At 56.5% G+C, this 16,638-nt stretch overlaps 1 protein-coding gene across 10 annotated transcripts in view; it reads left to right on the top strand.

Moving 5' to 3' along the window:
• Positions 1–16,638, top strand: part of Mroh1 (maestro heat like repeat family member 1) — a 71,828-nt gene that overhangs the window by 9,261 nt on the left and 45,929 nt on the right. For 9 of the 10 annotated variants that reach the window (XR_002483471.3, XM_078016465.1, XM_078016466.1 and 6 more), the window contains 7 exons: positions 1,735–1,880; positions 7,766–7,897; positions 8,418–8,580; positions 8,751–8,849; positions 14,836–14,987; positions 15,451–15,591; positions 15,881–15,973. Coding sequence is in view for 9 of the 10 variants with exons in the window: in XM_078016465.1 (XP_077872591.1) it covers positions 1,735–1,880; positions 7,766–7,897; positions 8,418–8,580; positions 8,751–8,849; positions 14,836–14,987; positions 15,451–15,591; positions 15,881–15,973 (926 nt within the window). In the remaining variant the exon portion in view is untranslated. Of the gene's footprint in view, positions 1–1,734; positions 1,881–4,707; positions 4,860–7,765; positions 7,898–8,417; positions 8,581–8,750; positions 8,850–14,835; positions 14,988–15,450; positions 15,592–15,880; positions 15,974–16,638 lie in introns of those variants that run through there. The other variant, XM_021723313.3, reaches the window with a different exon arrangement.

Here is a 16,638-nt window from a genome sequence, read left to right as displayed (position 1 = left end):
ACCACACTGGAGGTCAAGTTCCAGCGTGAGTTTGGAGAGGCCAGTATTCAGGCTACGGCAACAGTGTAGGTGGACCTGAAATGGTGATTTCTCTGCAGTGTGGCACACTTGGAGTGGGTGTCCCTGATCCACTGTAGCCTCATCCTCTTTTAAGAATATATTTATTTATTTATTTTTTGGTACCAGGGATTGGACTCAAGGGCACTCCACCAAGATCTCTATCCCCAGCCCTATTTTGTATTTTATTTAGAGACAGGGTGTTGGTAAGTTGCTGAGTGCCTTGCTAATCTTCTGAGGCTGGCTTTGAACTTCTAATCCTCCTTCCTCAACCTCCCAAGTTGTTGGGATTACAGGCGTGTGCCGCCATGCCTGGCCCTCACTCCATTTTTTTTCTATATTTATTTTTTAGTTATAGGTGGACCCAATATCTTTATATTTATGCGGTGCTGAGGATCGAACCCAGTGCCCCATGCATGCTAGGCGAGCGCTCCACCTCTAACCACAATCCCAGCCCATCCTCACTCCCTTTTAAACAAGACCTGCCATGACCCTGGTCTGCCTTGGCTGGCCACAGCTTTCCCAGCTGACAAGGCACATCACCAATGGCCTACTGCAGGTGTCGGGTGAGGTTCTGGCCACGTGGCTCTGCCTCCTGGAGCTCTGCTGACGGTTGAGCCGTCCCTTGGGCGCTATAAGTGCCACTCTGGGTGCTGCATCCTCAGCTTGAGGGATGCTGAGAGGCCTGCAGTGTGAGAGCATTGACAGATGGAGGTGGATGGGAATGGGTTTGGGTACCTGTGAGATCCGAGGCCCAGCCAGGTCAGGACGGGGACACAGAGCGGTTGGGATGAGGGAGAGGAAGGGCATGTACTTGTCCACAGAGGATGGTCTCCATGTAGTCCAGAGCCTAGAAACAGGTGAGGGTGTCCGTCAGAGGGTCCAGGTTTGGTTTCCTGAGTTGAACTGGGCCTTAGGTACAGTGAGATCTTATCAATCCCCCACATTTCCTTTTTGTTCTTTTAGACAGAGTCTTGCCAAGTGACCCAGGCTGGACTTGAACTTGTAATCTTTGTGCCGCGCCTCCTAGGTGTCTGGATATGGACATGAACCATGGCACCCAGCCAACTCTTGAATCTTGGGTGGGGAGGGCTGTTAAAAGCCCAGCTTCCTGCTCTGGAATTCCTCCCCAGAGGGGAGCCTGAGCCTCATTTTAATGCCTGTCTATTCTGCTGCCATGGCAAGGGCCTCCTGGGCTGTCCTCATTAGCAGCGTGGGCATTGGGCATGGTGCTGGTAGAGCAGAGGGCCTGGGACATTCCCAGCCCAGCCTGGATCATCTTCTCGGGATGGTCAGCTGGCTCAGATGCCCCACCTGCCCTGGGCCCAGTGGAAGGGCTGCGGTTGCTGATCTGGTCTGCATAGTGCCTCGTTGGTCTGTTGATTGCTCATTCACACCTGGTCCTGCTAGGCAGATTGCTGTGGGACAGGGACTGTGGCTTCATTGCTTCATTTATTGTTCCCTGCAGGTCCCTGCCCCTCCGCTCAGTTCCCACCTGTGCAAGCACTGCCCATTGGAGCCGTGTCTTGTGGACAGACTTACTGGGTCCTGAGGCCTCAGGCTGGTGGTGCCAGAATGTACCATCTCCTGCTGCTGAGTCTGGGGGCGTCAGCTGCAGGAATGTCGTTGACAGGGACGCCTCAGACTCAAGCCGCTGACTGGGCTTTGTCACTGCAGAGCTGTCCTTCACCTTGCTGGATGCCATCACCGACAAGGAGCCTGTAGTGCAGGAACAGGTGTGCAGTGCTCTGCGCTTCCTCGGGGAGGCCCGTCCCAGGGAGACGCTCCGCGCCTGTGACGCGTACCTGCGGCAGCACGACAAGGTACCTCTCCCCTTGGGCATGGCGGCTTCAGGAACACTCTCATCTGTGCTATAGTTTGGGAGGAGATGGCAGCAAGAGCTGCAGGGTAGGTTCCCAGCTTGGCTGTCAGCGGAAAGCAGCTCCTGGGCTCCCTCAGGGCCAGGCATTTCAGGATAATGGCCACTTTTGGGATGAGGCCCTTGGTCAGGCTGGGCTGGGCAGCAGCAGTCCTGCTCGTGTGCGCGCCATTTGCGGTGCCTGAGTGGCTCTCTGCCCAGGGAGAGGAAGGCTGTTTCCAAAGTGTGTGATTCAAGTGTCTGAGTGCTTTGTTGAGGGCTTGCGAGGGTCTCCAAGGCTCTGCCTTATCTTGGAGGCCACCAGTGCATATACTCCCAGAGGAGCTTCTCCCAGGAAGGAGCAGGTCCTTCTCTTATAGCCCTGGAGAGTCCCATCCTCCTGCAGGTGTGGCTGACTCACCGCAGCCTGGGACACTCAGGACTCCCCCTTAGCCCTGGGTGGATGGGAGGCTACTGTCCCAAGATCTGAGGTGTCGGAGCTTTCTGCACAGTGGCGCCCTACGGGACCACATAGATCTGCCACTGGAAATCGTCACCCGCACCTTGGTTTTCCTTGGTTTCACGGTTTCAAAAGACCACTGTTATTTTTATTATTTATGTATTTATTTTTGTTCTAAATGGACACAATATTTTTATTTATTTGTTTTTAATGTGGATTTTATTTACTGAGGATCGAACCCAGGGCCTCATGCATCCAAGGCAAGCACCCTGCCCCTGAGCTACAGCCCCAGCCCCGCTATTGTTTTTTAACTGATGTTTTGCTATGTGAAAAGGCATGTCTGTGTGACGTGTTTCTCTCTCTTATCTGCTGACTGCCACTCTTGGGGAAATTGCGTGTTCCAGGAGAGCACTGCCAAGGGTGCTGCGGTTCAGGACACCTCGTGGAGGGCCGTTCCCTTTCTTTTTGTCCCTTCTGCTTGCTCAGGAGCTGGGTGAGCCAGGGGGACTGACGGGCCACACTTGTGCCCAGGTCAGCGCTGCACATGTCTTTACCTGCAGTGCTTCTTGGAGCTTTCACTGAGCCTGGTGCTTCTTTCTGTGAGGGCCAGATACAGCACTGAAGTGTCAGGCACTACTTGGTGTGATGTGGCACACTGACCTCAGCATCCAGTTGTGGGACAGAAGGTGTGTTGACCAGCTGAGGACCTGGCCAGGGCCCTAGGGAGCTCCTTCGTGTGGCTTGCTGCAGAGCCCCTGTGACCTTGGTGCCTTTCCCTTCCACTTGGCCTCTGACTTCACCTCTTTTCTACCTGTAGTTTAGCTGACTGTGAACAGAATCCCCCTTCCCACTGCACGTGCATGGTGAGTGCTGACCTCATCTTTTGGCATCTGACCCTTCCCCAGCCCTTTCACACTGCTCCTGCAAGCTGCTTCCAGGAGGTCTGAGTGACTGCCTCTAGGTTCTGCTGTTTGCCTTCCAAGTTTGAGGCCAGCCTCAGCAACTTAGATCCTGTTTCAATAAAAAAGAAAAAAAAGTGCTAGGGAGCTGGGGTTGTACCTCAGAGGCAGATACTCCAGAATTCAATCCCAGGGGTACAGTAGCAGGAAACCACTCAGCACTCACCTGCCGCTACCAGGTGCTGGTCAGTATTCTTTATACCTGGGGGGCTTTATGGCCTCAGCTCCTGGCTGGGCTAGGTGTTTGCGGTTCTGTTTTCACACAGACCCAGAGGCCTGTGATTGCCGCTTGCCTCTCAGTGCAGGGGGGCCCTGGGCACAGCTCTGCTGCTCTGTGGGGCATGGCCAGTCTTGCACACATCCACCAAGGTCTGGCGCAGGACAACAGGTTCCACCTGGGGCCGTCAGGCCCTGGGGAGTGGTGGAAAGAGATGCACAAATAGTCAAACAGTTTTCAAATAGTGGTGGATCTCTCCTCCCTCCCTTCTGCTAGTTTCTGTGTCACAAACTCCTGTCTGCTTTCCAGCCTCTTGACAGTCTCCTCCTCACACAAGAGAACTGTGGGGACTGCTCATCTCTGTGTGGGGACTTAAGCTCTACACAAGGCTGCGAGGGCCTGGGCCCCCATGTGCAGGGCTGGGCTGGTCCCTTCGCATCGGCCACTATTTGGCTAGAAGTGGAATTGATTCCAGGGCCGTATGGGGGTGTTAGAGCCCAACCTCAGAACTGAAGTGACCATTGGATTCTGTTTGGCCTGGAGTGGAGTCTTGGCCTCAGTCCTGGGGTACCCTGTGAGAGGCGGAGGTACAGGTGGGCTGGGTTCTCCTCTGCACTTTCACAGCCCAGCACACTTCGGGGACTGGATGTGTGGGGTCTTTTCCATGTAGCCGGTCAGTGCCTCTGGATATCAACTGCATGTCCTCTAGTTCCATCCCATTTTGACCCTGTCTGCCTGGAGGTAGAGTCAGGTCCCCAAGGTAGCCGCACTTGAGGTGGCAGTGTCAAGCCCGTCTCTGTGTCCTGATGCTGAACACCTCTACAGATCAGGATTCCCACAGCCTCTCCCGTGGGTTTAGTGACTCTGCTAGAATGGTCCCTGGAATCAGGAAGCACGCGTGTTCACTGGTTTACCAGAGATATGACAAAGGATGCAGGTGGACCCCAGAGGACAGGGTGGGTGGGACGGCGCAGGACCCCCCTGCCCTCCTGGGGTGTGCCACCTGCTGGCTGCCTGGAAGCTCCTTGAACCTTGTTCTTAGGTTTTATGGAGGATGATCACTCTGTGATCAGCTCATCTTCACTCTTCTCCCGTCCCTGGTGGTTGGGGTGGGGTAGCAAGTCCCCAGCCTCTAATCCTTCTTTGGTCTTTCCAGTGACCAGCCCCGCCCATCCTGAAGCTGCCAAGGGCCCCAGCCAAGTCATGTCCTCAGCATACAAAGGCATTTTGGAGCTTGGGGCGGTGGCACTCGCAGCTGGAGAGGCTGAGGCAGAGGATCGTGAGTTCAAAGCCAGCCTCAGCAACTTAGTGAGTCCCTAGGCAATTCAGCAAGACCCTGTCTCTAAGTAAAATGTAAAAAAAAGGCTGGGGATGTGGCTCAGTGGTTAAGTGCCCTTGGGTTCAATTCTTGGTACCCAAAACAAACAAACAAAACACCATTTGGAGAATCCAAGGATTTTAGGAGTTGTGCACCTGGAAACTAAAGATATATCTCAGGTTATCATATTTTTGTGGGGTCAACGTTGGGCCTTTGTGTAGCTGAGTTCATGGCCTTAGGGCTGTGCTGACATGCTTCTATGCAGGGGGATTTTTGTGGCCACATTTGTTTGTTTTCAATAGTGAAAGGAACAGGATTTATTCAGGGCAAGAGGAGACCCCATAAGGGCTGCCCCTGTGGCCACCCTTTGAACTTTGAGTCACAGTTGGTCAAGCCTGGGGAAAAGACAGGGTCGCCTCCGTGGCCACTCACCGCTACCTGAGAGCCATGGAGCCACACTCTGGGTGAGACCCTCGCCTTGGGTCTGTTTCATGGTGAGCCAGTCGTGTTCCTGTCCCAGCTCTGCACCACGGAGGAAGATGTGGTCAGTGCCCAGGTTCTGTCACCCCACACTGTAATCCGGTCTCTCTGGTGGGGCCTGGTGGAAAACAACCAGGAAGGCCAAGCCCTGGACCACCACCCACCTCAGCTTCTCTGCCTGTGGCAGTCTTCAAGAGAGAAATGGAAATGAAACCTTTTCCTTAAAAATGAGCAGCAAGGAACCCCGGGTTTTCACTTTTCCATCTGTAAGTTGTGTCCTGTATGTCCTGAGGTCTCGGCCAGGAGCGGCTCTTAGTTGGGCATGGCAGAGCCTGCCTATAACCCTAGCACCTTGGGAGGCTGAGGCAGAAGAATCACAAGTTTGAGGCCAACTTCTGCATCTTAGCAAGACCCTGTCTCAAAAGGACTGGGATGTAGCCTAGCAGTAGAGCACAGCCGGTGCCAGCCCCAGGACTGAGGGAGGAAAGGCAAGACTTAACGCACCAACCAGGAGAGCTCGCCAGCCTGGCCCACCCAAGCGCCCACCACTGGAGGGCCCTAATGCTGAGAGGGAGGGCCACTCAGCCCCAGCCCCAGGGCAGAGGAGTCCGTCCTTGATTAATTGATTCTTACTTATTGTTTGGGACCTGAGATGGAACTCGAGAGTGCTTGACAACTTTTATATATATATATATCTTTATTTTGTTTGTTTATGTTTCTGTGGTGCTGAGGATCGAACCCAGGGTCTCTCACATGCCAGGCGAGCACGCTACCGCTGAGCCACAGCCCCGGCCCTGCATCCTCTATTTTAAAAGCAGTTTAAAATAGAGGGGACAGTTTTCAGAGTGTTGTCTCCCACTCCCTAGTCACAGACCCCTTCCTGGTCCCACGTCCCTGCCTCTGGCCTGTCCGCAAAGCTGATGGGTGTGCCATCAGCTCTGACCTGAGGACTTAGGCCCAGGAACTCCTTTTCTTCCCTTTGCCTGGGAAAAAGGCAGAGTCCCCCCAAAGCTCCTTGGTGTACGTAAGGAGAATCAGCTGCCCAGGAAGGCCACGTGGGCTCCTGGAGGTGTGTTCAGGCCAAGAGCCAGGAAGTGGCTGAAGCTGTGGCTCTGGATTAGGTGGGAACCAGTGTCTGCCTGCTTTATCAGAGTTGTCTCCCAGTATTTAATTAATACTCTTGATTAAATAAAGTCATACCAATTAATGTTAATTTTCTAATTTTCCACCTCAAATTTCCTTATTCTCTAAAGAAAGTGCTCCCCGACGTGGGCATGCGGAAGGCAGCTCTCCCTGGAAGGGGCGCTTTGCCGTCTGGTAGCACTGAGTGCCTGGTGCCTGCCAAGGCTGTGAGGGCCGGCAGTGGGAGCCAGTGCAGGGGGCTGCCTGGGGGCCTCTGTCCCCGCCACGGAGGCCCATGGCTCAAGGATGGAAAATCTCGTGCTGAAAACAGCCCAAGGTCGAAGTTTTTCCTAGAAGACTGGCGGGCCCTGGTACTGGTAGTGTCCTTGAGCTGTTAGGATGTGCCCTGTTTAGTTCCAGAAGCAGAAGTCTTGTCCCCTGTGGGCCCGGAGACAGAGGGTCACCGTGTGGCATAGCAGACACGCCTGTCACCTGGGGCCCAGGGAATTCCTTTCCCCACCAAGCTGCGCCATTTGTCCCACAGGGACAGAGCTGGTGTGTCCACCTGCAGGCGCGCCCCCACTCCTGTGCTGCCATTGTGGTCAGTGGCCACAGCTGCTGCCGTCACCCAGGAAGGGCAGCAGTGCCGCCTGTCCTGCCCTGCCTTGCCTTGCCCTCCTGGTCCCCAGGGCCTGCCCTTGGGGCCTGGTGGTTGCCGCTCTGCTGGGCATCTCTACTGGTCTGTCTTCTACCCGGTGGACGGCCCATGCCACTGGTGTCCTCAGTTGAGGTGAGGACACTTGAGCAGCCAGGGTGGACGGTGGAAGTGAGTGGCAGGACCATGGCAGGTACACCTAGGAGGAGTCAGCAGGTCCAGCGCAGAGAATGTGGCATGGTGGCCCCAGCAGCAGCGTCATCTGCGTTTGTGACTCGAGCTTTTCATAGTCTTGGGGAACGGCAGTGAGAGGCAAGCACAGTCCTGTCTGCAAAGAGAGATGGAGAAAGAAGGTGTCCTCTCCTCAGACTGGAGGCCCAGGCAGGGAAAGAGAAGGGTCTTTGGAACTCCTGACCAGGAGACCCTGCTGGCCATACTGGGAAAGCAGAAGCCACCAACTCATTAGAAGCCTCTTCTCAGCCCTTCTAAAGAGATGTGGGCACTTGAGCAGGTTCTGAGGGCTCAAGAGGGTGCTGTGTTCGAGGCAGGAAGTGGCCTTGTGTAGTTGAGTCCCTGTGAGAAAACAAATGCTGGGGTGATCCTCACCTCAGAAACCTTCCTGGGGGTTTCTCTTCCCAGCTGGCTCAGCCCTATCGCGCTCTAATCCTGAGGGCCATGGAGATGGTCCTGAGCAGCCACATCCACCAGCTGGACAAGGACACAGCCAGCATTCTCATCCTCCTGGCCTCCAGCGAGATGACCAGGACGAAGGTATGGGCCTCTGGTCTTGCAGGCTCAGTCCTGCCCTCAGGAGGAGACTCCTTTTCCCTGGCCTCTATCCAGGAATCTCAGGCAGAGGGCTTTGGGTCTGGCTGGCTCAGGGCTGGCAGAGACACCTTGGTCCTGTGCACACCCTCTAGGTCAGGGGATGGCCACCCTATAATTTTCAGAGGCAGAAGCTAAAGTGAGGACAAGGTGCCTTAAGGCAGGGCACTAAGGGCACTGGTGTTGTGCACTCCTGGCCTGTGTCTGCCAGTTCCCCAGGCACAGGCCACATTCTCCTCCAGACCTCGCCCGACTTCTCTCGCTCTGTTGCTTCTCCTGCAGGCTGAGGGCCATGTGGAGGGGAGGCTGTACCATGTGGTCCCTCTGACCTGCACTTAGTAACCTAGTAGGGACACTGAAACAGGGTGGCTTGTCCTTGGCTTGCTGTCACCTAGGGCAGACTTCTTGCTGGAGCCTGTGGGGAGGATCCAGGGAGAGGTCTGCCTGATGGCTTTCTGGGGTGCAGGGCCTGGACTGTGATTGGCAGCGGGCTGCGAGCAGTGTCCTGGTGGCTGTGGGAAAGCGGTTCATCAACCAGGTGATGGAGGAGGTGCTCAGCAGGTTCCAGCCCGGGGTCCTGCCACACTGTTCCGTGCTGCAGACTCTTGCCAGCCTCTCAGTGTCCAATGGTAGGTGCCAGCTTGATCTGGGGAATACCTGGGCCTGGGGTTTGGCACTCTGCCACCTGCTCAGGCTGGCGGGTACTCAGGGCCGTGCTGATGTGCTCTGTGGCCTTCCCTGCCCGAGGCATGTGCAGGTCAGACTTGGCTGCAGCCTCATGACGGCTCCTCTCTTGCAGCTTTTGGCATGGTCCCCTTCCTGCCGTCCATCCTGAGCACCATGCTGCCCATGCTGGGCATGGCGAAGCAGGATGCATTGAGGGTGGTGTTCTGCTGTGGTAAGATGACTGGGCATGGCTGCCCACCTCATTCACTTTTATCTCAGGGGTTCCTTTTTTTTTGGGGGGGTCTGCTTAAAAAATATCTATTTTGGAGATTCAGGAGTCCAGTAGCTGTAGAAAGGCAGGTGCGCAGTTGGAGGGAGGATCTTCCTGGCCCAGCCACTGCCGCTACGAGGGTCCCTGCCCTCAGCAGACGCTGCTCTGCCTTTTGCTGCTTCTCTACCACTGGGGACCACCCGTCTCTGCACGGCCTCAGGCTGGAAGGGAGCTCTGCTTCCTTGGAGCATGACTGTCTCCTCTGCCCTGTGTCTGTTGTGAGCTGGCAGTGACCACCCCATGGGCACCTCAGTGGTGATGGAGAGGCTCCCTGCAGCCTGTGTCTGTAGCCTCCCGTGTGTCTGGCGGGGCCCACGTAGGTCTTGGTGTGACCATGTGTCAGCCCGCAGGTGCCAGGTGAGTCTGTTGGGGTGGAGGCTACCCTGCAGAAGAAGGCCCGGTGAGCTTGGCGGGAGCTGGGTTCTGGTGCCCTGTGAGAAGTGGGCACACCTGGCCTTTCCAGATCCCCAGGAAGATAGGACCTTGTGCCCCCAGGTCCTTCTTGGTGGGGGTATGTTAGGAGTTTCCCTGCCACTTCCCCTGGGGATAGGTTGGGAGTGGCCTGGCGCCAAGGGTGGGCCTGGTTTTGGTGTGGAAAGGGTGACAGGCTAGAGGGTGACTTGGTACTTTGGGTCCCGGGTTCTGTTGTGCTCGTGGTGTCTTTGGGTCTGGGGTCCTGTCTCACCTTGCAGCGGAGAGCTCTAATGGCTCCAGCTCCCGCCACCTCCCTTCACAGCCCTGCACCCCTCCCCTTGCCCTGCCTCTCACGCCTGCTGGGGCTGCAATCCTGTGTGAGCAGGAAAAATACCACTCGACCTAGCTCTGGGTGACCATGGGGTTCGTGACAGTGAGTAGGGTGTGGCCTTGGTACCTATGCGCAGACCCTGAGGACACAGAGGTCTGGTAGGAGGAGGGCTTTCCCAGGCAGAGGCAGCAGGTGTTCTGTGAGGACTGCACAACCCAGGTGTGGCCTGGTGTTGAGTGCTGGCTGCTGCCTCCTGGTGGCTCTCCGGGGAAGTACCTGCCCTTGGCCTGTTTGGCCACGGCTGCCTGAACCCATCCAGTTCCTGCGGGTCAGTGCTCTCTGTGCTGAAGCAGGTGGACTGACTCAGCAGGGAGCCATGAGGATGCCTTCTCCATCCGTGCTGCTCACAGGATGAGACGCTCCCTGCTGCTGGAGGACACGGTGGTCCTGTGGGGACAGCAGCCTTCAGGTGGGAGGGCCAGTCACAGCCTGGCATTGTGGCCAGGCAGGAGAGGAGTGGGCAGGCTCGGAGACAGGCCCCACAGGGCCAGCAGCTGGTGGTTCTTGCCCCATGAAGGAGTCTGACAGAAGTGAAGACTGCGTTCAGGGAAGAGAAGGGAGCAGAGAAGGCCCATGGCCAGCACGCAGGGAGACATGGGCGAGCTCCACAGAGAAGCTACGTCAGGCGGCAAATAGAAGACACCAGAGAAAGGCCAGAAAAGAGGGCCAAGGAAGCCCCTGGGTACAGAGCCAAAGGTCTCATGGTAGAAAATAGAGAAAGAGGAGGAAGATTGACAGGTGAGACCAAGGAGCATAGGCCACAGCAGACCCCAGAAGGGGGAATGGAGAGTGCCCAGCACATTGGGATGTAGCGCAGAGATGGCCTGGCCTCAGGCCTGGGCCACATGATCCGCCAGGAGCCCGTGTCTTGCATCAGTCTGCCCCAGTGCCATCTGGCGGTGAGGGTAGAATAAAGGCTTCTCAGAGAGTGAGGGCTCAGACGTGCGCCTCCCCCTGTGCCTCCCCAGAGCCACAGGAAGGTTTGCTGTGCCAAGGAGTGGATTGAGCTGAGGGGAAGATGCCAGGTGGCCGACGGCCTGCATGGCTGAGGGGCCCACAAATGGCCTGACCTGCAGGGAGGCTGGGGCTGCGGGAGTGACACACACCTGGAGAACTTAGCAGACAGCACTGTGATGCCAGGAGGAGGAGAATCCCTGGCCGGGGCAGCCAGCTCTGAGCAGCACTGTGGCCCCACCAGGCCACCAAAGCTTCAGTGGGGTTGGAAGTGCCAAGGGAGGTGCGCCTGGCGAGGGGGATGACGATGACCATTGTTTACAGAGAAGAAGACTCCCTGATGGTTGATTCCTGAGAAGGGGGATGTCCGTAGGGAATGCCAGGCACGGTGGTACACACCTTCCTACCCCAGCACCTCAGGAGGCTAAGGCATGAGGATCGTGAGTTCAAAGCCAGCCTCAGCAATTTAGCGAGGCACAAAGCAACTTAGCAAGACTCTGTCTCTAAATTTAAAAGAAGGGGGGCAGTTGGGGATGTGGTTCAAGGGTTAAGCACCCCTGGGTTTAAACCTGCTGGGCTGGCTGCAGTGGTGCACACCTGCACTGCCAACCACTTGGGAGGCTGAGGAGGAGCATCACAAGTTCAAGATCAGCGTAGACAACTTAGTGGACCCTGTCTCAAATTGAAAAGGCTAGGGATGTAGCTCAGTGGTCAAGCCCTGGGTTCAGTTCCTAGCACCCTTCACCAATAAAAACCTACCAGCAGGTGGGTAAATGGATTCTGCCTCTGGCAATGTGATGACCTGTCATTTGCAAAAACCTTCCTGCTATGGATGGCCTAGACATGCTGACCAGTCTGACAAGCATCCTTCTGATCAGAAAGAAATCCTGGGTCCTCAGAGGTCCTCAGAGGGTATGAGAGGGGTGGAGCGGGCAGAGGATTCTGTCACCTGCCCAGTGTCAGTAAAGGTTGGGAGAGACGAGGGTGGTGGGGAAGAAGGCCTTTCTGTGCACCCAGCAGGGCCAGACCTCACCTGCTCTTGCCCTCAACAAAGGGTGACCAGTGGGAAGCCATCCACCATGAGCCCTGGCCAGGAGGTGGTTTTCTTCCAAAACTTCTTCTAAATTCTCCTTCCCAAGAACTTGTCACTATGGCCTGCCCTTGTGCTGACGGGGGGCTCAGGCTTGACCCTTCAGTTGGCCTGCAGAGCCCCAGGCTGAGGCATTTCTTTGTGTGAGCTAGTTAGAACTGTTCCTGGAGACGGCAGCGTCCGTGACGCCAGCCTGGGTGGTGTTTCCAGGCACTCGGTGAGGAAAGTGCAGTCTGGGTCTGGGGTCCAGCTTGAGCACGCAGGGCACTGGTCACTGTTCATACAGCAGACTCAGAGCAGAAAATAACGTCTTGGAATGATCCAACGTGGGATGCAGAAGAATAGGGGAAGGGATGAAAGAAGGAACAAACATAAGACAAGAGCAAGTTCTCTGAAAAGAAAAGGACAAATATGATTTTTTGAAATGAAACTGTGTCCACTGAAGAGGAAGCAGGTACCATGGACATCTGTCTGAAGACCTGGAGGAGAATGGACAGGGGGCAGGTCTGAAGACACCTGAGGGGCAGCACTAACCAACAGGATGGAGAGAAGGCATTGGATGGTCAGGCTTGCTGACCATCTGCCTCCACGAAAGAGAGGACCTTCCTCATGCTACCAAGTACAGCAGACCCAAAGTGGCTGAATGAGAAGATATCCATCCGTCCCAGTGTGTCCTGTCAAACTGTGGATGCCAGGATGTGTGAACTGAACCCAGGACAGTCCATGTCTGCTGGTAGCATAGCCACCCACCGATGACCCCCACAATGGTGCCAGAGATACTTAATAACTCATCTTTAAAAAGCCATGGGCTACATTTTTGTATTGTATCAACATATGCCCTAATTTTTCTTGGTCTTACTGGGGTGCCCCCTTCCTCTAACAGTTTCTCTTGCTCGGAGACGAACAACTTCAAACCTTGAGTCAACCATTTTCCCCAGTTTGCCTGAGAAAGTCCTATGAACAGGCAACTTGAAATAAAAACAAAATAAATCAAAACAAGAACACATTGTTTTTTGAAATGGTCACCCATTCTTTCGCTCTTCCTCAGGGGCGAGCAATTTCACTTACCTCCAAGTTTCAGACGTTCCGTGTATGGACCACCAAATGCCGCAGTCTTGGCCGGGCACAAGATCACGAGCCACTCACAGCTTTGTAGATTCAAACAGCAATTCTTTATTCCCGAGCTCACACCAGCCCTCTACAAACACGTTCTGGGGAAATCCGAGTTCTGCCCGCAAAATTCACGTCCCAAATGCTTTCTGAATTCCACAAGAACTCAAGGAGAACTCAGGCAGCAGGAACGCCCTATTCCCAGCAGGAATAACCTTCAACCTGGAACTTCCCTAAAACCCAGATTGTCTTAAACCGGAACGCCTTAAACCCAAATTATCCTAAACTGGGATACTTCCTAAAACCTGCAGGATATACCCTAAACCTGGATCCACCCTGGTCCTTGAGCAGGGTCACCTTTCTCAAAGACACATGCAATGTCACAGCGAATTTCCAAGGCAAGTCCATTTAACGTGGGGTACGCTGGCAAGGAAATTTCGATGCGTCATTCCTACTTGGCCCTCAGCACTCCTTAGAACCCTAAGCCCATCACCAGAGAGGGGATAAGCCACATGTGGCTGAAGCAGATCCCATCATCAGAGCCACCGCTTGGGCTGGAAAAGGCGGGAGGCCAGCAGGGTAAGTGGGGTGGGGTGCACACCAGCAAGAAAGTAGCCACTTGGCCCTGGGCCTCTCTCGGGTTCACCGTGGGGAGGAGGAAGCTGGTGCTGTGTGCTATGGGGCAGAGAAGTGCCATGTGACTTGGGCACAACCGCCGGGGTAGACATTGTTGTCCAATTTTCTCCCTGCCACGGGCTGTGTGACCCAGAGCACAAAGGAAGAAGACAGTGTGCAGGTTCTGTTTACTGTCTGAAGACCACGTTTACACTGAGGGGACTCCGACACCAGCCCACCACCACGTGCCTGTGCCCAGGCTGGGGGCAGATGGCTGTGGATACCTGTGAATAGCTCACTTTTTTTTAAGATAAGACATTTTATTTATTTATTTCTGCATGGTGCTGAGGCTCGACCCAGGGCCTCACATGGGTGAGGCGACTGCCCCACCGCCCAGCCCAGCCCAGCCCAGCCCAGCGACCACTTTGTAGGATTCAGCAGCCATGCTCTGTTGGCTCCTCCTAGGACATGGCGTCTGCAGACTCTGGCCTCAGCAGCTCGCCTTCGCTCGTGACCCAGGGCCCCTTGCTGACCGCTCCCACATCTGTGCCTAAGCCAGGTCTGTGTCCTGGCTCCAGCCTCCAGCTTCACCTCCTGCTGGACTTTTTACTTGACCTCCGTGGTCACTCTGAGCCCAGTGGTGTGAAAGCCACTGTCCAGCCTACAGGACATATAGGCAGCAGCACACTCTCTGGGAAGGCCTGGGTGGCTGGTGCCCAGGGCCCACACCACCCTCCCTTCAGATCTGTCCTGCCCAGGCCTGGTGCTGCCACCCCTCTCCTTCTGCCTCTTGCCCTTGGAAAGTGTGGCAGGAGCTGTCGGTGAGGGCAGTGGGCTGACTCCACAGGGCAGTGGGAGGTGGTCAGAGGGCACCATTGGAAACCTCCAGCAGTTGGCTGATGTAAAACAGTAGAAGCTGCCGGTCCGCCAGTGTGGGAAGCTACAAGTCCAGGAGACGGTGTTGGTGGGCTGGCTCCCTCTGGGTTCAGGGAGCACCATTCCTTGCCTCTCCCTGCTTCTGGTGGCCTCGTCGATCCTCAGCAGCTTTGGTTCACCCTCAGTCTCTGCTTCTGTTGCACACGGCCATCTTCCCTGTTCCTGTCTCTGTCTTTTGTTGTGGGACACTGTCCTCTCGCTCCACTCTGCTCTGATGTGATCTCATGTTAACAGTCACACCAGCAACCACCCTGTTTCCAGATAAGGCCGCATTCTGAGGTTTCCAGGGGGATTTGGATTGTGAGAGTGTGTCTGGCCGGGTGCGGGGCAGGTGTCCTGCAGGCTGTCCTGCAGCAGCTCACCAGGGGCCATCTCAGCCCTACAGCACTTCAGTGAGAGCACCCTGGAGTACCTGGCCAACTTGGACCAAGCCCCGGACCCCACTGTCAGGAGGGACGCCTTTGCTGCCGACATCTTCAGCGCCTATGACATTCTCTTCCATCACTGGCTCCAGAGTCGAGATGCCAAGGTACCGCTGCTTCTCGTGGGCATGTCCTGGCCTCAGGACTGGGCTTTGCTATTCTGCCAGCTCTGTTGAAGGTGATCCTGGGATGGGGAAGAGGGGCCAACTTACCTGTCTATACCTGCTGACAGGTGCCCTCTGCCTGGTGCCCACCCACAGCTGGTGCTCAGGAGCTGGTGGGGGCTCGTCTGCAGGTTGCCATACCTGCAGGTCTCCACACTGGCTCCAGCCTGCTCTAAAAGCTGTCCTGCTCCTGGGAGCTGTGGTCACTGTCCTCTTTCTTAGGCTCCATTGCTGCCTCCAAAGTCTTCCCGCGCCCACCCAGCCCCTGGCTGTGGTCACTCTGCAGCCATGCCCTGACCTCTAGGTGCTGGACTTGCTTCCAGCCCTGATGGCCCACTGGGCCCTGCTGCCCTCTCCTGTGGATGGCTCTGCAATGACAGACCCACCGCCCCCTCCATCTCCTCAGCTCCGGCTCGCAGTGGTGGCGGCTCTGGGGCCCATGAGCCACCTGCTTCCCAGTGAGAAGCTGGAGGAGCAGCTCCCCAGGCTCCTCCCTGGAGTCCTCAGCCTCTACAAGAAGCACGCGGAGACCTTCCACGTGTCCAAGGTATCTGCAGGCGGGGAGGGCATGTCCACCTCTGAGGACCTTTAGGTCAGCCCTGAGACAGGACTCTGTGCTAGGCTCCGCTCCAGACAGGAGCCCAGGGGGTGGTTCCCTGCCGCCTCCACTCCTGCCCATGGTGCCGTCCCAGCCCTCCAGCTGCTGTTGGTAAAGTCAGTGCTTCCTGTTGGAAGCCCCAGGCAGAGTGATGTTTTCCTGGACTTCTCCCTATGACCTGGGGGCTCTCCTGGGGGAAGGCCATGAACTGAAGTCCTCTCCCGCCCGTCTCGTGCAGAGCCTGGGCCAGATCCTGGAGGCAGCAGTGAGTGTGGGCAGCCGCACCCTGGAGGCCCAGCTTGATGCCCTCCTGGCCACTCTGCACACTCAGGTAGGCTGGGGCAGGGGCTGCAGGCAGAGGTGGGGTCAGGTCACCTGACAGGAGTGCAGGGAAGGGTGTGTGTGGTGGGTGGGGAGGGGTCTGGGTGGCAAGGAGTGGCCACATGGAGGGTGCTTGGGTGTGGTCCTCAGTGGTGAGGCCTCCTCCAGCCTCGCTGTGGTGCATACAGGTGGCCTAGGGGCCTGGGCATGGAGGAGGCCCAGGGAGGCAGTTGGCTGTAGCCGGCAGAGGCCAGAATTGCAGGGAGATGGGCAGGGGAAGGGGCCTTGGAGACCCCACTGGAGGAAGTGCTCCAAGGGAGGCTGTCCAGCTGGGCCCCCCAAGGCATGATGAAGAGGGCCTGGGAACTGGCCTCTAATGCAGACCAGAGTACACAGATGGAGCCTTGGGAGTGAGGGAGGAGCCGCAGGGGGTGGGTTCACCTGCTCTGCTCCCACTCTCCAGCATAGTGGGCCCGCTGGCCAGCCTGGCCAGCTCACTCACCTTGGTCCAGGAGTGGGAAGCGGGGAGGGCTGCGGCCGAGATGCTGGAGGTGACGATGTGAAACTGCGTGGGCAGGTGGGCTCTAGAGAGCAGAACCGGAGTGTGCCCGGGAGGACGGGGGAGTCACGTGGCAGGCTTCCTGCTCCCCGAGGCAGGGTCCCTGGCCGTCAAGC

Source organism: Ictidomys tridecemlineatus, chromosome 7 (genome assembly GCF_052094955.1).
Source record: "Ictidomys tridecemlineatus isolate mIctTri1 chromosome 7, mIctTri1.hap1, whole genome shotgun sequence".
Taxonomy (NCBI): domain Eukaryota; kingdom Metazoa; phylum Chordata; class Mammalia; order Rodentia; family Sciuridae; genus Ictidomys; species Ictidomys tridecemlineatus.
This window is presented reverse-complemented; position numbering and strand designations above follow the sequence as displayed.